Source organism: Sander lucioperca, chromosome 19, assembly GCF_008315115.2.
Source record: "Sander lucioperca isolate FBNREF2018 chromosome 19, SLUC_FBN_1.2, whole genome shotgun sequence".
NCBI classification, from domain to species: Eukaryota; Metazoa; Chordata; class Actinopteri; order Perciformes; family Percidae; genus Sander; species Sander lucioperca.
In genome coordinates, this window is record NC_050191.1 from 29,961,973 (window position 1) to 29,986,202 (window position 24,230).

General features: G+C 44.3%; 2 protein-coding genes across 10 annotated transcripts in view; one reads left to right on the forward strand and one right to left on the reverse strand.

Annotated features, from left to right (window-relative positions):
- The window catches only part of LOC116045413, a 977,204-nt gene that overhangs the window by 392,222 nt on the left and 560,752 nt on the right, over window positions 1-24,230 (forward strand). The window lies entirely within an intron of this gene.
- The window catches only part of senp6a (SUMO specific peptidase 6a), a 49,542-nt gene that overhangs the window by 10,640 nt on the left and 14,672 nt on the right, over window positions 1-24,230 (reverse strand). For 2 of the 9 annotated variants that reach the window (XM_035995064.1, XM_035995059.1), the window contains 14 exons: window positions 22,562-22,582; window positions 19,199-19,269; window positions 17,055-17,158; window positions 14,874-15,270; window positions 13,067-13,311; window positions 9,863-10,003; window positions 8,952-8,985; window positions 7,234-7,422; window positions 5,610-5,803; window positions 4,917-5,086; window positions 1,856-1,972; window positions 1,628-1,750; window positions 1,436-1,528; window positions 147-451 (listed from right to left, as the gene is read on the reverse strand). In XM_035995064.1, coding sequence (XP_035850957.1) covers window positions 147-451; window positions 1,436-1,528; window positions 1,628-1,750; window positions 1,856-1,972; window positions 4,917-5,086; window positions 5,610-5,803; window positions 7,234-7,422; window positions 8,952-8,985; window positions 9,863-10,003; window positions 13,067-13,311; window positions 14,874-15,270; window positions 17,055-17,158; window positions 19,199-19,269; window positions 22,562-22,582 — 2,204 coding nt within the window. The remainder of the gene's footprint in view (window positions 1-146; window positions 452-1,435; window positions 1,529-1,627; window positions 1,751-1,855; window positions 1,973-4,916; window positions 5,087-5,609; window positions 5,804-7,233; window positions 7,423-8,951; window positions 8,986-9,862; window positions 10,004-13,066; window positions 13,312-14,873; window positions 15,271-17,054; window positions 17,159-19,198; window positions 19,270-22,561; window positions 22,583-24,230) is intronic. The other 7 variants (XM_035995061.1, XM_035995062.1, XM_035995060.1 and 4 more) reach the window with 7 other exon arrangements.

Sequence of the window (24,230 nt, forward strand, 5' to 3'; positions counted from 1 at the left end):
TAATGGCTCGAATGTTACGGATGTTTATTAATATTAAAAAGTTATGCGCTAAAGCTTCCAGACCCCGCGGGTACCCTGAGTATAGAGATCCCACTCCCAGCCCTAAACCACGGTAGTTCAAGTCCTCAATACGGACGGTGACTCACTTCTGTAGTGTTGCTCTGCGTCAGCCTGGCCGTTGCCCGACGCTGCCGTGGCGTTGGAAGGCTCCGGCCCCCCCTCCGTGCAGGCTGCATTCTCCTCGCTCGGACCCTCTGAGGGCGCCTCGGGGACGCCGGGGGACGGGTCCTCCGAGTAGCCGTCCAGCTCGTCTCTGTCTGGGGACAGAGGACGACAGTGGTCCGGGATGTCCTCCCCTGGCGGGGGGTTGGCGCTGTGGCGCAGCGGGTTGGGCTCGTACACCGGAGCCGTGAGGCCCGGGAAGCAGATGACCGCCAAGTACCAGTGAGCTCTGACAAAACAAAGAGTTCAAACTAGTTAAAGTACTTTTTTTTAATTCTGGGACCCACGGTTAAACCAGACCTAGTGTTGTAGTCGGAGTACCGGGAGAGGACAGTCCTCTTACAGGACCAGGACCCACTCTCTCTGTAGCAAGATTCATAACCCTTCTTAAAAGGATTTTCTGAGTGTCCTGCTTTGAGTGTCCTGAATCGCAGTTTGAAAAACCTCCCGGTCTTTTTGGGTTTGGCGTACAACTAGATAAACTTTATTGTGAACCTTAATTAGTATGCGGGCTGGATTCAAACGTGCACGGGGCCGGGTTCAGCCAGCGGGCCTCGAGTTTGACACGTGTTGTAGAAGCTAGGCAATAAATATCCCCTCGGCTCTTACCTTTAACTCTTAGCTATGACAACTACCTGTGGTGTGGTTTCGATAAGGAAGCGGAGCAGCTTTGTACTTTTGATTATTATCTAATCTGATTATCCGCCGTCCAGCACCTGTTGTGATCGTGTCTGGGTATGTTAACCCTTGACTTCCCGTTGACCGAGCAACTTTCAGTTTTTCTGGGTCAAGATTTGAAATCAAAACTTGACGTTTTTGAAGCTTTTTCCAAAAAAATTATAATTTTTTTCAACGTTCTTTTATCAATTATTTTCTTCAAATGCTATACAATTGAATAAAACACCCAAATTCAATGAAAGTAGTGAACTGATCGTTTATTTCACTTGTGAAGAGCGTTGTACGGAACCATCCACGGTATTATTTTTGGACAATCCGGTTGACAGAAACCCAAATTTTTGATATAGAAACTTTTTGAAAATAGGTCAAATTTGACCCGAGGACAACAGGAGGGATGTTTCTGTAAAACTAGTTTTGTAATATCTTATAGAATTTGTATGCAATATGTTTGCTCTCTAAAATAACAATAAAGAGACAGGTTTTTTTTAAGCAGTACAGAATTGAAGTTGTGTGATTTGTCAAACTGAGGACTCACGACTCGTTGATGGGAACGAAAATGAAGTCCTTCTGGAACAGATCCACGTGCCGAGTCCACGTCTTAACCCTGTTGTGCTTCCTTTTCTGGATTCTGGAAAAATCAAAACAAAAAGGTTTGAAGAATTTCACAGCGAAAACATCCGAACATGTGACGTTAAAACCCTTGGCGTTGATTCTGTTAGACACTCACGGCAGGTTTGTCGTGTCGGGAGCGTTCCTCCGCTCCCTCTGGTTTAGTCTCTTGTAAAAGAAGGAGCTGAACACGTGGATTCTTTGTGCATCTTCTTTTTTCAATTTCTCTAAAACTAAATATCTAAAAGATAGGTGGGGGAAAAAAAACAATGGAAGGGTTGGAAACTGAAGCGTTTGTGTCACAGAGTTATCATCTTGGTCCGCTACAGACGACCCAAATACTTACTTTAAATAAAAGTCTATGATAACGTCGTTTAGGAATTCTCCGTCATTAAGGCAGTGGAGGTCTTCATTAGTGACCGATATGCCTCCTTTGGCTGGAGGAGGAGGGTACACCATTAATCTGGAAGACAAACAGCAACAACACGGTTACACTGGGAGCATTACAGCTGGAACACGCCGCACGCACAAGTGTCGTGTAGCGTAGATACGTGCGCCTGGCCATTCATACCGGAGGTGTATTTCTACGTGCCGGTCACGTCTCTCTCTCTCTCTCTCTCTCTCTGATAGAAAGAGACAGGATGAGTTGGGGAAACTGTGTTGTATTGCCTATATGTGGCTGTGTGTGTGTCTCTCTCTGTCTGTCCGTCGGTCTCTCTTTCTCCCTCTATCTCCGATAGAAAGAAAAAGGATGAGTTGGGAAAACTGTGGTAATTGTAGCATATATGTGGATCGCGTCTACCAGCATTTGCTCCGCGGCAGAGCGACGCTACCGGCTCTACATCGGCTTGAGAAGGCTCAGGGTGAAGCTGGCTCGCAGCTCCGTCGCCCCGGACCTCGCAGACATTTCAGACCGTTTTATTAGTATTTAAGTTGTAAGTAATTCTGTTGTGGCCAGCGCTCTGTTCTCCTCCGCCATCTGCTGGGGCAGCAGCATCGGAGCCAGCGACACAAACAGACTGAACAAACTGATCAGGAAGGCTGGCTCCGTTATTGGCTGCAAACAGGAGACATTTGAAGCTGTGGTGGAGAGGAGGTCACTGAACAAACTGTTATCTATCATGGATAACCCTGACCACCCTCTCCACCCCCCCACACTGGTCCAACAGAGGAGCACCTTCTCTAAGAGGCTCCAACAGCTTCGATGTCGCACGGACCGCTACAGAAAATCATTCCTACCACAGGCAATTCAACTTTTTAACACTTGATCTCTGGATGTGAGATAAGACTCTTAGACATCACAACTGCACTTTTGCAAGTGCACCTTGCACAATAGGTTTATCTACATCTTTATCAATACTAGTGAAACAGCTGTACATTTTTTTTTATTCCCAACTTGTATATATTTTAAATATTTGTTTTTGTATTCTATTTTCATGTATATTGTATCCTATTATTTAATGTATATTCTGTATGTGTGCTGTGTCTGATATTTCCATCCGTCCGTCCGTAGGGAACATTTCAAACGCCTAAGGCCTCCTGCACACTGCCTGCGTGGCGTTTCTGTTGCGTGGCGTTTTCTATGTCTTTGCACACCAGAAACGTGTCTGACGCGGCGCTGCTGCTGCTAGCCTTGTCTGTACATACTGTCATGTATGTTTCCCATTGATAAAATGAAATAATAGTGTGTTCTTCAACTTTATTTTGTCAATATTTTTGTGTGTCAAGCAGTAGCATACTTCATGTTAAACGTAAATATACACTGATTTGATAACAGCAAAGACGTCGGCAGTATCGACGGCAAAATAGGCTACAGAATATTGTATAGTGTTGACAGGTACAATATTTGAATTTTTTTTTTAATTACATTTATATCTGCATCTATGTCAAAACCCAGAGACTTTCAAACATTAACATGTCATTTATTAATATGTATTTGTGTCAAAATGACATAACATCGTTTCGTATTCTATTTGTGTGCCGTGTGAAAAATAGGTGGCGGTCCTATTTCTAGCATGCATGCGTTTTCGGGGCGGCTCGAGACGTGCGTGTCATGCAGGCAGTGTGCAAGCTCTAACCTGTTAACATGGGAGCCCAAATAAAAACGGACACGGCACGCAGCTGACACGCTCACGCCACGCAGCTGACACGCTCACGCCACGCTCACACCACGCTCACACCACGCAGCTGACACGCTCACGCCACGCAGCTGACACGCTCACGCCACGCTCACACCACGCAGCTGACACGCTCACGCCACGCTCACACCACGCAGCTGACACGCTCACGCCACGCTCACACCACGCAGCTGACACGCTCACGCCACGCTCACGCCACGCAGCTGACACGCTCACGCCACGCTCACACCACGCAGCTGACACGCTCACGCCACGCTCACACCACGCAGCTGACACGCTCACGCCACGCTCACACCACGCAGCTGACACGCTCACGCCACGCAGCTGACACGCTCACGCCACGCAGCTGACACGCTCACGCCACGCTCACGCCACGCTCACGCCACGCAGCTGACACGCTCACGCCACGCTCACGCCACGCAGCTGACACGCTCACGCCACGCAGCTGACACGCTCACGCCACGCTCACGCCACGCTCACGCCACGCTCACGCCACGCAGCTGACACGCTCACGCCACGCTCACGCCACGCTCACGCCACGCAGCTGACACGCTCACGCCACGCTCACACCACGCTCACGCCATGCTCACGCCACGCAGCTGACACGCTCACGCCACGCTCACGCCACGCTCACGCCACGCAGCTAACACGCTCACGCCACGCTCACGCCACGCTCACGCCACGCAGCTGACACGCTCACGCCACGCAGCTGACACGCTCACGCCACGCAGCTGACACGCTCACGCCACGCTCACGCCACGCAGCTGACACGCTCACGCCACGCTCACGCCATGCTCACGCCACGCTCACACCACGCAGCTGACACGCTCACGCCACGCTCACACCACGCAGCTGACACGCTCACGCCACGCAGCTGACACGCTCACGCCACGCTCACGCCACGCAGCTGACACGCTCACGCCACGCTCACGCCACGCAGCTGACACGCTCACGCCACGCAGCTGACACGCTCACGCCACGCTCACGCCACGCAGCTGACACGCTCACGCCACGCAGCTGACACGCTCACGCCACGCTCACGCCACGCTCACGCCACGCAGCTGACACGCTCACGCCACGCAGCTGACACGCTCACGCCACGCTCACGCCACGCAGCTGACACGCTCACGCCACGCTCACGCCACGCAGCTGACACGCTCACGCCATGCTCACGCCATGCTCACGCCATGCTCACGCCACGCAGCTGACACGCTCACGCCACGCAGGCAGTGTGCAGGAGGCCTTACAGGCGAATTAAGAGTCACTCACTTGACAATTGGTCCGGAGAAGGTGGGCTGGAGGTCCGTCATGTCCTCCTCTTCATCGTCAAAGTAGGCGGCGTTGTGTTGACGGGTGGCCATGCGTGTGCGACTGGGCATGGTGACCGGGCTCACCGGGGAGGCTGGGGGGATTTTGGGAGGGGTTTGTATCGGCTTCTCCTGCAGAGAGAGGGACATAACGAGAACCGACTTACAACAACAGTCTTGGATTTTTTTTTCTTCAACATTTCTGCACATTTCCCCCCACCAAAATTAGACAAAGTGGAAGAATGCTAACCGATATTACCAATCACCAGTTTTGCATGTGAAAATGATCACATTGAGAAGCCCTTTCTTGAGTCATTCAAATAAAAACTATCCCTAGATGTCTACAAACAAACTTTGTTGTAACTATGGCAGCAGGAACTTTCTTTCCCTTTCTTTCCCCATGTCCTCCCTGTTCCCCACATTCACCTATTCTAAAGTTAATACCTAAAAATAACTATATGTGTGTGAACAGAGCTTGGTGGCTGCACAGTATGATAGGAAGATCTAAGCTTTACAAACTGCACAGACTCAATTTAGGGAAATGGGCCCAACAAGCGTGTAGCAGAAAGAGAAAAAAAGAAAGAAAGGACAGAAAAGCTCAGGAATTTCAGCTCCTGAAACCTCTGCAGGTCTGTGTTGTCACCCAGATGCCCACCTTCTCCTCCTTCTGTTTGGACGCCTTGTTGTAGTTGACCAGGCGGATGTTGGCCTCCTCGAAGGGCAGCTTGGCGGGGAAGTTGCTGAGGTTGTTGGTCCGGCCGATCTCGCCCAGGATGTCCTCCAGGATGGCCTGCTCCTTCATCGCCAGGCCGTTCTCGAAGATCAAAACGATGAACTTCTCATCCGACTCTGGCCGCACAGAGCGAGAGACAAAGTGGGCTTTGAGAAAGACTTTTTGCACATTTTATTGAGGTTTTCCCTTTCATTTTAAATGCAATACACTGTATCAAAACATAAAGAGATCTCTCATTAACAGTAGAGATGTTCCAATACCGATGCCTAGGCATAGGCATAATTTACAAGGGGGGATGGGTGAGTCTGAGCACCCCCAATTCTGAGAACTGGCCAGTTTTCAATTTGGAAAAACTGGAAATGGGCTTGAATGGGCTCTTGGCCAGACTGACTTGCAGAGAAAAATCTCAAATTTACCGGAAGTTTGTCAGGGTTTTCCCATGCTAGCTTGAATGTACTGGAGCTATTTAGAAAATGAAGTTGGCAGATTATAAATAAAAAAAATTGGGAGCCAGAAATGAATGATACAGGACATGAAGGCCAGTTACGTTCAGTCAAGCAGAAAGGATGAATATTAAACTTACCCTGCTCTGTAGGAATGAACGGTGCAAAGTTGAATTCAGCACAAAAAGTACAAAATAAAAACTTTAGTTTCGTGCATTGTTTTACTACATTTAAGATAAGTGTAATTTATTGTGAGACTGAAGGACATATTCTGGTTTTATTCGCTGCATTTATCTCTTCTCCTGAAAACATGTGAAGCTCGTTACTGTGCTGGAGTTAACCTTTAACAAACCACAGTGTATTCAGTTCATATCAGCGCTGCTGATCCAGCAGTGTAAACAGTTTTCTCAGACTCTGCTCTATGTCAAGCCACAGAACACCAAGCTGCATTATAATTAAAAGCAGGGAGGAGAAGATAAAACATAGCAAAAGATATTCATTAGCAAAAACGTAGCTATGTAACCCTCGTGTCGTCTTCCCGTCGACCAGGGAACTTTCTGTTCCGTAATTTAAAATACAAACTTTTTTTTTTTCAACGTTTTTGTCGTCTTTTTTGACACTTTTGTGGCTCTTCCTGATGTTATTGTCACTTTTTTTGTCGTTTTTGTCACTTATCTTGAAGTTTTTGTCCAATTTTTTTCTGCGCTTTGACATTTTTGTCACTTTTTTCAACGTTCTTACATCGTTTTTTTCTTCTTCAAATGCTATGAAGTTGAATAAAACACCCAAATTCAATGAAAGTAGTGGAATGATCATTTATTTTACTTGTGAAGAGCGTTGTATGGAACCATCCACGTTATTTTTTTTGACAATGTGGTTGAAAGAAACCCAAATTTCTGATATAGAAGCTTTTTGAAAATGGGTCAAATTTGACCCAAGGACAACAGGAGGGATAAATGTAGCCATAGTCTATATCGACGACGTTCCACTTCCGGGATTGTTGAGGTGCCGACGAAAATTCTGCCCGATGTCCCTCATCCGCACCCAACCCCCACCCCCAAAAGTCTACTATTTATACTGTAACTGTGTATTTTTCTACTTACGGTCCCCGGCGCAGTCGTACCAATGCGCTCCCTTCTCCTTGGCCATGTTGAGCTGCGTGCGCAGGCGGACGCACTCGACTGGAGTTGTCTGGAAGAACAAGACGGGAAGTTTCCGGACGCTGCACCACTCGCAGCTGATCAGCTCCGACGCCTGAAGACAAACCTTCTCCACCGTGTTTGGCTCCGCCCCTGACGTACAAACAAGCTCATTTTTACAAAATGCATCACATAGAAGAATAAAAACATGATATTAAAGCAAAACAAAACTCAAAGAACCTCCACAACATATTAAGTGTAGGGCTGGGCAATGTATAAAAAATATGCAAACATCGATATATGAGGCTAGATATGACATGATGGGCCCTATTTTAACGATCTAAGCGCACGGCGTGAAGCGCATGGCGCCGGTGCATTTAGGGCGTGTCCAAATCCACTTTTGCTAGTTTGATGGCGGAAAAAAGGGTCTGTGCGCCGGGCGCATGGTTCTAAAGGGTTGTAGATTAGATTAGATTAGCTTCAACTTTATCGTCATTGTGCAGAGTAGTACAAAGACAACGAAATGCAGTTTGCGTCCAACCAGAAGTGCAAAAAATGCAGAAAAGTGCAAGGTGGTGCATAGGCAGGACCAGAAATATATTGCAGTGTTATAAGAGCAGAATAAATATGGCTATGTAATATGAACAATGTATGAACAACATGTACAGATATGTGCAATGTAGAAGCAGTGACATTATAATAGTAGTAAGAATAATATAGATACATATATATACATACATATAGATAAATATAGATTGTACTTAGTGTCTTCATTAATTCATAGGTGTGTTTTGGGGCGTAACATGCCAGGTGTGTTTGTACCTTGGCGCATTGCTAATGTTTGTGTGCTGCTGTGCGTGCCTGTGTGTGTAACAAGCATAGTGTGTGCGCGCTGTGCACGAGCCTAGAAGCATTTTACTAATGCTCTGTTAAAATAACAATGGAATGATTGACTTTAGACCAGGTTTTTGTTGGTCAATGGCGCGATCACTTCCCGCTGCCTCAAGATAGCAATACGCCCAGAATGCACCTGAACACACCTTCCTGTAAGACCAGCACACCCATGGGTGCACAGATGGGTGCAGGTGCATTTGCTATTTAAACGACGTGGGCGCTGGACGGCAACTGCGTTGGTCTTAAACTAGCACAGACACTTGTAGCGGGCTTTGCGCTGCGCCGGGTGCAAGATAGGGCCCTATGTGTTATATTCATGTTTTATTGTCCCTCTGCAGATGAATGAAGGCCTGCAGAAGGATGTTTTTTTATGCTCACTAAAGTCAAAGCATATTTGTGAATGGTGTGATGCCAAACATCTGGTTTTATTATCCAGTTATCACTAAAGAGTAATAAAACCACAAAAAAAACTAATCTTGGCTGTCATTTTTAGCGTTCGACGTAAATAAATAGGATTTAAAATGACATAGTATGGGTGATATGTGTCGCTTCTTCCAGTGCATCATACAGTATTTCTCGCTGGTGTTTTTGTTGCAGAAAGACATTTTTGAAAGAAATAGCCTAAAGCTGTTCAAGTGTGACTGAACTAATCTCTGCTGGCCAGCACGGACAGCAAACTGCGCCACTGCGTCTTCCTGAAACAGCAGACAGACTGTTGCTGCCGTCCGATCCAACAGCTCTGCCCAGAGTTACATTTACTGAGTTTGTTACTGCGCGTGCGTTCGTACCTTCAGTTTCCAGCTGGACGTGGTCGATGGAAAACTGAAAAAGACAAAGAACAGGGAATGTCATTTATCATTTCCATTCATCTTTTCGAAAATAACACTCGAATCACTCGACTGGAATGAGTGAGGATGTTGGTTGGTTTTCTGTGCTTTTCTTCTTGTGGCAACATAACTTCGCTATGAGCTCTTTCCACAAGTTATTTTCTCTAAATAAACTGCCGAGATTAAGATTTTAAAGTGCTCATATTATGCTCATTTTCAGGTTCATAATTGTATTTTGAGGTAGTACCAGAATAGGTTTACATGGGTTCATTTTCAAAAAATTGTTGTACTGCACATTGCTGCAGCTCCTCTTTTCACCCTGTGTTCAGCTCTCTGTTTTAGCTACAGAGTGAGATCTTTGTTGTCAGTCGCACATGGGGAGTAGCTAGGTAAGGATTACTTGAGCTAGCTAGCTGTTTCTGCAACTTTGGCCTGGACAAGGCAGGATTAGCCGGGAGACTTCTTCTAAATGAGGGCACACTTCCAACTTCGCGTGGAATACCTGCAGAACAGGGACATGGAAGTAGTTCTTTTGTAGATTATGGTGAACTAGTGTGTGCTGTAGCAGTGTTTTGCCATTCAGAACGAGGGGGCTAACCGCCAGCATGCTAGCGCTAGCATGCTAGCAGTCAGCCCCCTCGTTTCGGCTAGTGACATAGAAAGCCGTGCAGATTTTGACCAGCTCACCCGGAGACTGAAGGCAGGACACATTCAGAAACCGTATCTCACTCAGAACAGCATGGATGTTGTTTTTCAAAGTTTGTATGCGTGTGGAAGCACCAGAGACATAAAATAACACCCCAAATCCCAGAAAAAGTATTTTTTTTTCATAATATGGGCACTTCAACATGAAAGAAATCAAAAGTACTCACGACAACGGGCTTGGTCACCATCCTGCGTAGAGTTCCCACCCTCACGCTCCGACACTCCAGTATGATGCTGCCACACTTGTTGGGTGCGAATTTGGGCTTCTTTGTCCGCGGTGAAAACTGCTCAGGGGGCTGATTTCCAAACTGCAAAAGAAGATTTTTGAAAAAAAAAGAGATGCTCTGTGGTTTCTTTCTCACGCGGTTTTGTTTAATTTCACTGCTGATCAACATTTTTGCACACCCTGCACACACTGTACAGCCTTCTTTTCCTTTCTAAAGCTGTCACATCACACGTGTTTGTAAGGGCTCCTGTACACTGCCTGCGTGGCGTGAGTGTGTCAGCTGCGTGGCGTGTCCGTTTTTATTTTGGCTCCCATGGTAACAGGTTAGCGCTTGCACATTGCCGGCAACTCAACCTTTTCTTGTCACTAAACAACAGTTTTGATGCCTTCCAGTCGGGTTTTCGACCACACCACAGCACTGAGACAGCTCTTGTTAAAGTCTTTAATGACATCCACTTAAACACAGATAGTGGCAAAAGTACAGTTTTAGTATTACTTGATCTCAGTGCTGCATTTGATATGGTCGACCATGACATATTACTAGACTGATTGGAAAACTGGGTTGGCATTTCCGGCTCAGTACTAAAGTGGTTTGAGTCTTATTTAAAGAATAGGGACTACTTTGTGTCTATAGGGAATTATACATCTGAGCATACAAATATGACGTGCGGAGTTCCCCAAGGCTCCGTTCTGGGGCCTCTCCTGTTTAACATCTACATGCTTCCACTGGCTCAAATTATGGAAAACAATAAAATAAGTTACCATAGATATGCGGATGACACACAAATTTATATAACCTTATCACCAGGGGACTATAGTCCAATACAACAACTGACTAAGTGCATTGAACAAATTAACGACTGGATGTGCGGATCTGAGGTGGTTGTTTTTGGAGCAAAAGTGGAACGATTAAAAGTCAGCACTCAGCTTCAAACAAAAATGTAAAAAACAACAAAGCCAGAAATCTTGGTGTAGTCATGGACTCAGACCTGAATTTTAACAGCCACATTAAGACAATTACAAAGTCAGCCTATTATCAGCTTAAGAATATATCAAGGGTTAAAGGACTTATGTCTCAGCAGGACTTGGAAAAACTTGTCCATGCTTTTATCTTCAGTAGACTTGACTACTGTAACGGAGTCTTTACAGGTCTCCCTAAAAAATCACTCAGACAGCTGCAGCTGATTCAGAACGCTGCTGCTCGAGTCCTCACTAAGACCAAGAAAGTGGATCACATCACTCCAGTTCTGAAGTCTCTACACTGGCTTCCAGTGCCTCGAAGAATTGATTTCAAAATACTTTTGCTGGTTTATAAATCACTAAACGGTTTAGGGCCAAAATACATTTCTGATCTGCTGCTACATTATGACCCCCCCAGACCTCTCAGGTGGCCTGGGACAGGTCTGCTACACTATGACCCACCCAGACCTCTCAGGTGGCCTGGGACAGGTCTACTACACTATGACCCACCCAGACCTCTCAGGTCGTCTGGGACAGGTCTGCTTGTTGTCCCCAGAGTCAGAACTAAACAGGGGGAAGCAGCATTCAGTTTTTACGCTCCACATATCCGGAACAAACTCCCAGAAAACTGCAAGTCCGCAGCAACTCTCAGTTCTTTTAAATCAAAGCTAAAGACCTATCTTTTTGATGTTGCATTTCTTTAAATAACTGTTCATGTTATACTGAAGTTGCATTGATGACACTGTATGAGATTCTATAACTGCCCTTTAAGGTTTAATTTCTTATACTGCACTGTAACTTTTATTCACGTATTTTATCTCTCAGTTCTTTAATTTCTTATACTGCACTCTCAATTGTATTCTTGTCTTTTATGTTTTAATTTGCTTTGTTTTTTTTAATCATTTTCTAACTGCTCTTAATGTTTTATGTAAAGCACTTTGAATTGCCCTGTTGCTGAAATGTGCTATACAAATAAAGCTGCCTTGCCTTGCATGACACACAAGTCTCTGGCGCAGCTCGAGTCGAAAACATAACGCGATGACGTCGTCGCGAGCGTACAACGTGATGACGGTTAAGACTGAAGCCTTAGCCTTCTGCTGCTGCAAAAAAAGAATTAACGCTCTAGGTGTTATAGTTTTTATTTTAGATCGTTTCATACAGGATGATGTAACAACCCCCATCCTGCAGGCTTTACGGGTAAATACTCTGTCGCCACCGCTAGTTATCAGCCCGTTTTGGACCGGGCGTCACATAATGTGATGACGTCATCGCGAGCGTACAATGTAATGACGCGAAAAACTGAATCCTCAGCTTTCTGTTGCAAAGATTATGAATGCTCTAGCTGTTCAAACAGGATTGTGTAAACAATGAACACCACAAACCTTGGGAAAACACAGCCTTTTATGGTAATGTATCTACTCTGTATTTAGATTCATGACTGTAGCAGTACTTTATTTTTTTGTTTACCTTTTGAATATGTTTATTGTTTACTGTATGCACCTAATACACCAATGCAAATTCCTCGCAATTGCAAACTTGCTTGGCAATGAAGCAAAATTGTGATTCGGCACACTCCAGACTCTTTTACTCAGAGACAAATATGGGTAGTGATTCTCCTCTTCGCGGCTCAGCAGTAATGGATGAATGAGTCAGATTTTCCACTGCCAGAGAGCTCGCTGGAGGCTGATGCACTCATGATACTGAAGGCACTTTCAATAAGAGGGTGCATAAACTGTAAAAAGCCTCAGATCATTTTTTCTTTGTCTTTGCACCTGCTGGCCTAGTTTATACTTGAGACACACACACACACACACGTTTGTTTCACTATCTTTGTGGGGACCCGTCATTGACATAATGCATTCCCTAGCCCCTTACCCTAACCTTAACCATCACAACTAAATGCCTAACCTTAACCCTTACCCTCACCCTAACCATAACCTAATTCTAACCCTAATCCTAAAACCAAGTCTTAACCCTCAAACAGCCCTTTAAACTTGTGGGGTCCAGCATTTTGGGCCCCACAAAGCTGTGCAGACCCCACAAGTATACTGTATTCCCCGGTTTTTGGACCCCACGAATATAGTAAAACAAGCACACACACACACACACAAATATGCGGTGATGGCAATGATGACGTCATCACCGCGGTTATACTATATCGTCACAACCCTTGACTGAGTCTCACCTGATCCTTCATGCGGGCTCTCCGTGGTATCGTGATCTTCATGTTGACGTCTTCGAAGAATCCCGAGTTCAGCTCCTCCGGCTCGCCGCCGGCGCTCTTCACCGCCGCCTCCACTCGGCCACCAGAGGGCGCCGGCGAGGAGTGGGCCGAGTCGGCAGGCCGGGGGGAAACGCTGTCCAGTCTGTTGACACTTCCCGTGCTTGCGTTGTCCGCCTCCTCCTCCTCCTCGTCGCTGGACAGGACGACTGCGGGGGCAGAGGGGGGGACGACGACATCGGGGCGTTGTGAGAACGGGGAGAATTGTTGAACATCTTTCTTACCAACCACTGCGCTTTGTTGGATTTAAAAAAAAAATGTCATTACGTGTATTTTTATGCAGACTTGAGGCCCTATTGCACCTAATCCAATAGAAAAATAGTTCTGTATCCCCCCCAAAAATGTAAAATTTTAACAGAGATGATCTGTTGACATATTAAAAGGCTTTTGGATCCAGATGCAACATGTTTTTATCGTTAACAACAACCGGGCGTTGTGAGAACGGGTATAATTGCTGATGTTATGTTGCTAATAACACTTTTGACATTTTGGAAATATTGGAAAAGCTCGAGCAGATAACTCAAAAAGATAAAAGACAAAACTTGCTAAAGAGGTCCACAAATGTAGATGTTGATTTTACATTCATTCAGCTCAGGTGCTGCGCCTAAACTTTATAATGGTAGGGAAAACCCTGATTATGTGTATTTTTATAGGCCTAATTAAACTAAATCCAACAAAATCAACTGTCTTGTACACCCCCTAAAACTTTTTTTAACAGATGATCTTTTGACATATTTAAAGGCTTTTAGATCCAGATGCAACACGTTTTATTGTTAAAATAACAGCACCCTCCGAGCGCTTCCCAGTTCCTTTGTTGTGGTCTTATTTTGAATTTTGCTCTTTTTTGTTGTCTCATTTATGTCACCTTTGCTTTTTATTTGGCAGGGAACTATATATACACACTGTATGTGACACTGTTGGAATCTAGCCGCCTGTGTGTTTGCTTACTTTTCCTAGAGCAGTGACGTCTGTTAGGTGTAATGTTTGTTTTACTCTACTAATCTGGCTGTGTAGTGTTGAGAGAAATTTGGACTTGACATGCAGAGGCCAGTTTGTGCAGAACCCTGCATTTAGGAAGCCCAGACTTATGACCGACTTTCCTCATTTGTACCCCAAAACGCGCCTGTGCACTTGATCAGTACAACTCTGCTGGATGACTTGCGTCAGAAAGGGTTGAAAATTGGGTGCCAGGGTGTCCTAGTGCAGTGTCCTCAATAGGGGTACGTGTCCCCCTAGGGGTACTCTGGAGGACTGCAGGGGGTCCATGTCCCCCTAGGGGTACTCTGGAGGACTGCAGGGGGTACGTGACATTTTTTGCTAAATGTTTTTCAGTTCCAAGGCTGTAGTTACTTCTACTGGCTTTGTTTTCTCCAAGTTTGTCTCATTTTTCGAAGTTTGTCACCTTTTTTTTTTAAGGTTTTGTTGCTTGTTTTGGTGTACATGGCTTAAAAAAAAAACTGTTCATAGGGGGAACATTATTGAAAAAAACTTGAGAAATATTGTCCTAGTGGTAGAGCGTGAGCCCAAATGTAGAGGCCCCGTTGTCGACGCAGAGTATCAGAGTGCAGGATCAAAGTTTGCTCAGATTAAGGGCGTAGCACAGCAGCAAACACACAAATCAGACATTTAGGTCTCATCAACCAATATCAAAAATGGTTTCCACACCTTCAAAAAGTATTTTTTGTGAATTATCAGTACTTCTGTTACTCACTGGGGTCGTTGAGCTCGTGCTGCTGCGCCGCGGCCCTCTTCCCTTTGGGCGTGTTCCTGGCTCCGCAGCAGCCCGACGTCCCGGCTAACAGAGGCGGCCGGCCGTTGCTCAGAGGCAGCACGCTCCCCCTGATGTTCGTGATCCGTACGGGCAGAGTCTCCCCGCGCGGCCCCCTCATGGTCGTCGCCGGTTTGTAGAAGTTCTGTGGCAGGCCGTTTGGCCCGGGGGAGGGCTGGGACCGGATGGGGGGCCGCGGGGTCAGGGACGACAGCGTGGCCTGCTGGCGACAGGGCAGCAGCGCCGCGCCGCTCCCGCAGCTTTGACACTTGCTGACATCCTCGCTCGGCTTGCTGCACGTCAAGCACACCGAATGGTAGACGGTCGGCCTCAGAGGCTGCCGAGAAAAAAAAAAGCTCTCGTTAAAGGGGGATTAGTCTCGCATTGCCAGACTGGCTAGTCCACACAGCATTCCTGGATGGGAGAAAAACGTGCTCTGGTTTATTGGCATTTCTTTAAACCAATCACAATCGTCTTGGGCGGCGCTAAGCTCCGGAAACAAGCCAGGGGCCGTAAGTACAAAACCACACAATTGCAGTATAAATATTAGGGGTGGGGGGGAATCTAAAAATGTACGTATCGTGATTTACTTTGCGACGATTTTTGGAATCGATTACTCCTCTGGAATCGATATTTTTGTATTTATATATTTTACCAATGATTCAGCTAAATATTTTCCCTTTATACGGTACCGTCGACGGCGTCTGTTTCTAATAAAATAGACGGAGAGCAGAAAATGCAGAAAACCCCATGTTATGTTCTTCTTACAGTAGTCTTGCATCACCAGACCTTCCCCCACAGCGCTGCGGAGGAGGGTCTGGCTAGTCCACAGAGCATTCTGGGATGGGAGAAAAACGTGGCTCTCGTTTATTGTTATTTATACGTTCAAAAAGTAGTTTTAGTCGTGCGAGAGAAAACTCAGATTGGACAGATAGTCTAGCTAGCTGTCTGGATTTACCCTGCAGAGATCTGAGGAGCAGTTAACCATAGTCCTCACAAATCCACCGGAGGTTAGAACGCCAACACAGAGACAGAGGAAGGGGACGGACATCCGGCCAAAAATCTGGCGGAGTCTCCGGCGGCACCGGGGCAGTCCCGGGAATGAAATGTTGTCAACATAGACCAGTGTTTCTCAAATGGGGGTACGTGTCCCCCTAGGGGTACTTTAGAGGACTGCAGAGGGTACGTGACATTTTTTGCAAAATGTTTTTCAATTCCAAGGCTGGAGTTACTTCTACTGGCTTTGTTTTCTCCAAGATTGTTGCTTTTTTTCAAAGTTTTTGTCTCTGTTTTTGAAGTTTGTCTCCTTTTTTTTGAAGGTCTTGTCTCTTGTTTTGACCTATTCTTGCCTTTCTTCCTTATTTCTGCTGTCTCTTCTTTCAAAGTTTGTCGCTTATTTGAATTTTTTGTCTTCTACCGTCTTTTTTAAAGTTTTTGTCTCCTTTTCTCATCATCATCATCTAAATGTTTTTCTACCAAAAATTATTTGCGCTGGTTAGGGGGTACATGGCTTAAAAAAATACTGTTCAAAGGGGGAACATTGTTGAAAAAAGCTTGAGAACACCTGCTGTAGACTACAGGTGGATAAACGGATCCCAAAACAAGCTGACAAACACCAACTTCTGACATATAATCACCTTATAAATGTGCTATGGCTGTTGTTAACGTCAGAAAATAATAAGCAACCCAAGACACAAATCATCATCTTATGTGCAGCTATTTTTGTGTTTTATAATATCATCTTTAGCTCTGCTTTGGTATAAAACAAGAATACGTCGGAGTAGATGCTGAAGGACAGAAAATGTGCCGTAAAATGAAACTAAATAAAATCTATAAAAACCTTTAAGAAAAACTGAAACTAAACCAAAACTATATTGCCAAAAGGTCAAAAAAATGATAAAATAAAAATGAACGTAAATCATTTCAGTTTTAGGTTTTTTAAGCGATATTACTTTACTACTTATATTACTTGACACACAATGTCACAAGTCAACTCTTGTGTTGAACCACAGACACTGAAGCTGACTGACACCGTCCCCAGCTCTGACTGAGAGGAAGGACAGGTGTGCAGTTGATTTCTGGGTAACGTAGTCCGGACCTCTGTGCTGCTGCGTCGGCTCTTACCTCGGCTGCTTTGACCTGCGAAGGGAAAGTGTAGCAGTCCTCCAACGGCTTCCTCTTCTGCTGGACAGAGCGACGCTTTATGTTTATGTTCAGGGTGTCCTGGTCTGGAAAAAAGGTTCAACAATGAAACAATCAAGACTAAATCTAATCGGTCAATAACAAATTCAACAGATTATTCGCATGATTGATGCTGTCTTCTGAGGGGAAATCTTATCCAGGTTTTTTTCTTCTAATATGAACATTGTCCAGAGTTTCCCTTTTTAACATATAGCACACGAACAGGAGATTGTCCGTGTCTTGTCGTGACAGTATATAAACTGGACCAACAGATCCCGTGTCTCTGGACGGAGACCAGTGAAGGATATTAGAAGATCTTTCCCGGTGATGGCTGAGCGTTACTGAGCAGCCTCCAACTGAGCTTGAAGACGTAGATGTGACGTGAGCAACCTGTCTGAAAGTTGGAAGTCTTCTGGTAGCTGTGCCAAGAGAAATCTCAATCACTCCCAATCTAGCAGAGACGGAGAGCGTAGGTATATGTAAGGAGATAACATAGACACAGGCTAATTATTGGTCACTAAAATGATAGTTAACATTAGTAATTAAACTTAAACAGCTAATGGAAGTCCAAACTGCCTGAGAGCTTCTCCTGTACTATACGGTAATTCCTCTACTATGAGACAGTAAGTCCCGTGGTTATGACCCAATCGTTAAAAAACGTCTGCTACGGAGCCATAACGTGAGGTACAAGGTAATGGAGCCTTTTATACATTGTCGTGTTTCTTTAGAAATAAACAACGGACAAATAGAGTCTTTAAACTCTTCAGATGTAAAGTTATTCTCTGTCAAAGTGACGTCAAAATGAATGGGAGTCAATGGGATGCTAACGGGAGGTGATGGCTTGGTAGCATCAAAATGGCGCCACAGGAGCTACGCGTTCCGGGGAGAGGCTTACCCCCTTGGTCAGACGCCTTCTCACTTCCTGGAAATACTTTGATTGGTTTAGGCGGGGGGGTTGGCGCCTGGGTAGAGCGTGCAGGAGACAGGAAATGAAGCGGATTAAACCGTGGTCACGTAGCCGATCTAATTTGGTCATAAACAGCAGTCTCTTGCAGTTCCTTGAATGCGTCTGACGATTTCGGCGTCGGCCCTTACCGACAGACGTTTCTGAATCTCGTCACTGAGAGATTTTCTTTGGCGTCTTCGTGTAAAATCACCCTAAAACACTTCTTCTTCTACACCCTCGAAATGTTTGTTCCGGTTTGGCGCCAGCCGGCTGACAGAAACGTCATCAACACACCAACTCGCTCGCTGTGAATCCTCCGGATGAGCTGTTCTACATTTAGCTCCCCCCCTCCGTGGTCAACTTTATTTTCCAATTTCCAAGTCTTTTTCCAAGACTGTCCAATTGTTTGGTATTGGCGCAGTAGTTTGGGTTAGAGAGCTTTTCTAAGCCGAGCGATTTCGTATGCGCTCTTCTCCCTTCGGCCAGGAGCTTTGAGGATTAAAAACGTGGGAGGCCTGAGGTCTCCGCCTCTGCTTCGGCACAGAGCTGCAGCCCTGCAGATGCTGCTGGCTGTCACACACATCATCACCACACACACACACACACACACACACACACAGATACAAAGATACAAAGATACTGATCAGTACATTCACACAATTCTCACAGATGCCACACACACACACACAGATCAGTGCAGAGGCACACACACGCACCAAAGCCAAATACAAGCCAACCACACACACTCACTCACTCTCACACACACACACACACACACACACCAGTGCAAAGGCACACACACGCGCCAAAGCCAAATACAAGCCAAGCACACACACACACACACACACACACACACACACACACACACACACACACACACAGATCCTGATCAGTGCAGACATACACTTTTCTCACAGATGCTGCGCACACGCGCGCCAAAGCCACATACAAGCCAACCACACACACCACATCCATGCAGAGACACACAAACACACACGGTTCGGTCTTTTCCTCCCAGCGAGAGGAACACAGTGTGCCCAAAATAACCAGCTTTCAGCCAGTAAATCACCCTCTTCTCTCTTTAAAAACAGCTTTTTCAAAAGAATCCTGTGTGATGCGTTTGGGGAGCTGTGAACTCTACCTGAGATCTCTGGACACGTGAGGACGATGCTGTCCACTTCTACAGCTTGCTGCGAGGCGGAGAAGTCGTTTCTGCAGGAGGACAGAAGACAACATGGTCAGTGAATGAAATGGCTGCATTAAACATGTTTGACATACATCCAACAGCAGCTGGGGGCCAGGTTTTTGCCACGCTGGCAGGCGATGCTAAAAGTGCAACTCCGAGGAGCTTTCAAGGTTTTAAATTTTGCAGTTATTGTGTAAGACTTGGGTTTGTTTTTAATGATTCCTTGCCAAGATTGCAAGTAAAAACAAAATAGAAAAATCAAGGCTAAAGCTCTCTGACAAGACTTTTAAATTCCTGAGTCAACAAACTTTTACAACAAGAAGTTTTAAAATGTGTAAATAATTATTCAAACTGAGAAACACACCAACTTCTTTCAAATTGTTAAATGGAAAAATTCAGCGGTTTGGCTGGCTTACAGATGCATCGTTCACATTTTTTTTTTTTTAGATTAGATTAAACTTCATTGTCATTGCACAAGTACAGAGCAACAAAATGTAGTAATTGTCTAACCAGAAGTGCTTAAGCAGTGATTAAATACATATTAAATAACATTTCAAGGGTTGCACACGGTAACTTAGCCTACTTTGGATGTACCGTGAGCTAAACTGGGTAACGGTATCACTATCGCTGGTTCATGAGCCAAAGCATTAAGAGGTTGCTGTAGCAACCAGAAAAATAACTTAGATGAATATAGAGCATTTCATAAAACCCAAGGAAGCTTTACACAGTACGGGGGGGGAAAGGGAAAAGAAAATAGTAAGCCAACACAAACACAGACTGATGTGTGACTGTAGCGCCGTCTACCTGCTGTAAATCATTTTGTGACCTTGCGGGGAATTAAAAAAATCAGACCCTGGGCAAAGACATTAATAAAAACTATATCAAATATAGCAATCTTTTCATAGTTAGGGCCCTATTTTAACGATCTAAGCGCACAGCGTGAAGCGCCTGGCGCAGGTGTGTTTAGGGCGTGTCCAAATCCACTTTTGCTAGTTTGACGGCTGGAAAAAAGGGTCCGTGCACCGGGCGTGTGGTTCTAAAGGGTTGTACTTAGTGTCTTCATTAATCAGAGGTGTGTTTTGGGCGTAACATGCAATCAACCAATCAGAGATCATCTCCCATTCCCTTTAAAAGCCAGGCGCGTTTGGACCTTGGAGCATTGCTATTATGATGGAGGACTTGCACCGTAATATTTTTATTTGTAATCTTCTGCATGTGTGTGTGCTGCTGTGCGTCCCTGTGTGTGTAACAAGCATAGTGTGCGCGCTGTGCACGAGCCTAGGAGCATTTTACTAATGCTCTGTTAAAATAACAATGAAATGCTGTGTTATTGACTTTAGACCAGGTTTTTGTTGGTCAATGGTGCCATCACTTCCTGCTGCCTCAAGATAGCAATACTCCCAGAATGCACCTGAACACACCTCCCTGTAAGACCAGCATGCCCATGGGCGCACGCATGGGCGAAGGTGCATTTGCTATTTAAACGACGTGGGCGCTAGACGGTCTTAAACTAGCAAAGACATTTGCGTCCGGGTGCAAGATAGGGGCCCTTAGTCCCATTTGCTGTTACAGGTCATTTATGATCATCAGTTGAGAAATTACAGTTTTAGAAACATTTACATTTGTTTTTAAAACGGATTTTTCTAAAGATGGCAGTCAAAATTAGCGTTTAATTGCACATTGCGACATGTTCTCTAGGACAGTAAACCTTCAAATTAATCTTGAATAATTGACAGCTCTGCTGAGGCTGGAACAAGATATGAATCAGTTATGAGCTGCTGCAGTCGGTGTGAACGCAACCTGAGTGGGGAAAAAGGCTTTTCATGTTTTCAAAGCTATCACGGACACGGTTCTGTGGAGGGATCTCCAGCACTGCCGGGTGAAACATCGGCTTTCGAGTTCTGTTCCGAAATTCTAATTTATACCAAAAACATTTATTTTCTCAGGGACAAAATCTATGCGTGGAGGTAGTGGGTTAAAAAATGATGTCTGACATATTTTATGGTCTTATCCGTGAATTATTTGCATTATTTTTTAATTTTTTGGCAAGACGTGGCTAAAGAAAAGAATGAAAATATGTGGCTACGGACAAACCCTCCAACAAAAGAACAACTGGGCTGCTTCCCAAGACTCTCATTTGATATAAGAATAAGAGCTTTGAGACGGCCTTCACGAAGGCGGGACAGAACAACTTCCAGTTCAGCCGAGGAGCGAGGAGATGTCAAATAAGGAAAGTTAGATCCAGCCACGGTCCTCGTCTCCTCTCTCCTCCCGTGCTGTCTCAGTGGCACGGACTAAGACGCGAGGAAGGGATGCAAGTGAAAGAAATGTGGATGCAATTTAAGAACCTCGGACGTACCCAACTGGAATGCAACTTTTAGTGAAACAAAGTCCAAATCTGTAGGATGTAACCTATTAGATATGTCAGTCAAAGACCTGTTCCTGTGCAAGTACTGTGTTGATCTTGTTAATCCACTCATTAAGCTTGAAAATATCAAACAAATATAGGTTTTCAAAAAAACAAGCAAACCCTCAAAACATTTGGCTTCACGCGCAGATCACGTTTGAACAAAAAATTAGAAAAAGATTGTCGGCAGTCCGGCTTGGGTCGAGCCTGAACGCTTCAGGCCGATTTGGACTAGGACTGACATTTAAATTAAAGTCAAACCACGGCAGTGACATCATGACAAACACTGGCTTCTACCAACACTCTAAACCAGTGTTTCTCAAATAGAGGTACGCGTACCCCTAGGGGTACTTTGGAGTACTGCAGGGGGTACGTGAGATTTTTGCAAAATGCTAATTTAAAAAATATGTCATGCATTATTCTGAAAATAATTATACTATAATAATCAATGATCTTAGTGATGGATTCTAAACATTTGAAATGTAGCATTTCAATGTTTTTCAGTTACATGGTTGTTGTTTAGTAAATCTATCACTGCCAGCGTTGTCAGGGGGTACTTGGCTTAAAAAACTATTCAAAGGGGGTACATTATTGAAAAAAACTTTGAGAACCACTGCTCTAAACTGTTAAAAGTGTCAAACATTTAAGCAGCGTTACTGCTTCCTTGTGCAGTCAGTTTTGGTCACAGTCATGCATGAGCTGCATTTTACACTAAGATAAAAATAAATAATAAAAAAACACAAAAGGAAACCACACACTGACATAAAGTTCCACAGCATGTCGACAGAGATGCTGCTGCAGACACAAGCCTGAGATTAATGGATATGCACAATGTTCGGGGGACATGAAAGGAGCGTGAGATGAGATCCAGTCTGTAAACTCGGAGTGATGCAGTTGGAACAAAGTCTTACCTTTCCTTCAAATCAAGGCTGCTTGAAGATCAAAATCAAAAAGAGAGAAACTTCTCACTAGCAGCAGTTCATTGTTTTTTTACAGCCTACACTTCCATTAAAGGGATTTTATTTGACATCAGTCAACTCTTTTGATAATCTATTTAAGTCATTTTTTTATGGAAAAAAAGTGAAACATTCTCTAATACCAACTCCTTAAATGTGAATATTTTTCAGAAGTGCAACAATGAATCGATTAATTGATTAGTTGTCAACTATTAAATTAATCGCCAACTATTTTGATAATCAATTAATCGTTTGAGTCATTTTTTTGTTAAAAAAAAAATCAGATTTCTCTGATTCCAGCTTGTTAAATGTGAATATCTTCTAGTATCTTCTCTCCTCTGGGACAGTAAACTGAATATCTTTGAGTTTTGGACAAAACAAGACGTTTGAGGACGTCCTCTTAGGCTTTGGGAAACACTGATCCACATTTTTCACCATGTTTTAACATTTTTAGAGATCAAACTAATCGATTAATCGAGAGAATAATCGACAGATTAATCGACTATGAAAATAATCGTTAATTGCAGCCCTAATATTTTTCAGAAGTTCTGACTTTTCTTCCTTGAAGAATTACCCAAACCGATGAATCGATTATCCAAATAGTTTGCGATTCATTTATTAGTTGACAACTAATTCTTTAATCTTTGCAACTGTACTTTGAATGGTGCCAAAATGGAAACAAACATATGGTCAAGTTGTAGCCCACAGCGAAACTCACTCAATCCAAGGCAACATTATACTTCCTGTTTACATTCCCCAACATTATGGGAAGTTTAGTTCCCAACCTTAGAGCATGATTGATCCCCAAATAAAAGTTATTTTGAGTAAGTTGAGATGAGAAAGGAGAGGAGCACAAGTAAAGGCCAATTTCTACTTCTGCGTTAAATCTACGCCGTGGCAAAACGCTTAAGGGGTCTGAGGGAAGAAGCTGTGTGATGACGGGTCACATATGTTGATAATGTAATAGTAGCGGTTTCATAGGGAGTTTTTCTTCTCTCTTTTGACTCCTGATTTGCTTTTTGGTCTCTTAACTAAGTCTTGATATTTGCTACGGCGCCTCACCATACTGTATTCAGAATCCGCCAAATAATTACAATTCTTTACAAAAACTGTTTCTTCTTGATAGTCATACTTGCACACACTGATTGTTCATGTATTGTTTTTAGTCTTGTTTTTCCGTATTTAATGTATATTATATTAAATATTTAATGTTTTATTTGTTTATATCTGTCTAGTCAGTAATAATGTCCTGTATAAATGTGCCGAAATTGTGTTCATTGTTCTATGTTGCTGCAGAACAGGAACCTGCTGTAAACCAGTTTTTAAACTGAGTCAGGCCCGTTTATTGTAACTTAATTGTTGCTTTTAAATTTCCCTGTATAATAAATGAAATGAAATGAATGAATGAAGTGTATGTTCTTGGTTGCTGCTTATTGATGTTATTGTATGAATACGAAAATGGATAAAACAATGTTGCTTGTATGAACAAGTGCAGTTGCAGCTGTACCCAACGTTGATCTGCAATAAACTTTTTCAACTAAATAAATCTACGCCGTGGCTACGTACGTAGGAGGGCTGTGCAAAAAAATATCGATTCACATTCAAATCACGATTCAAGCTCTAC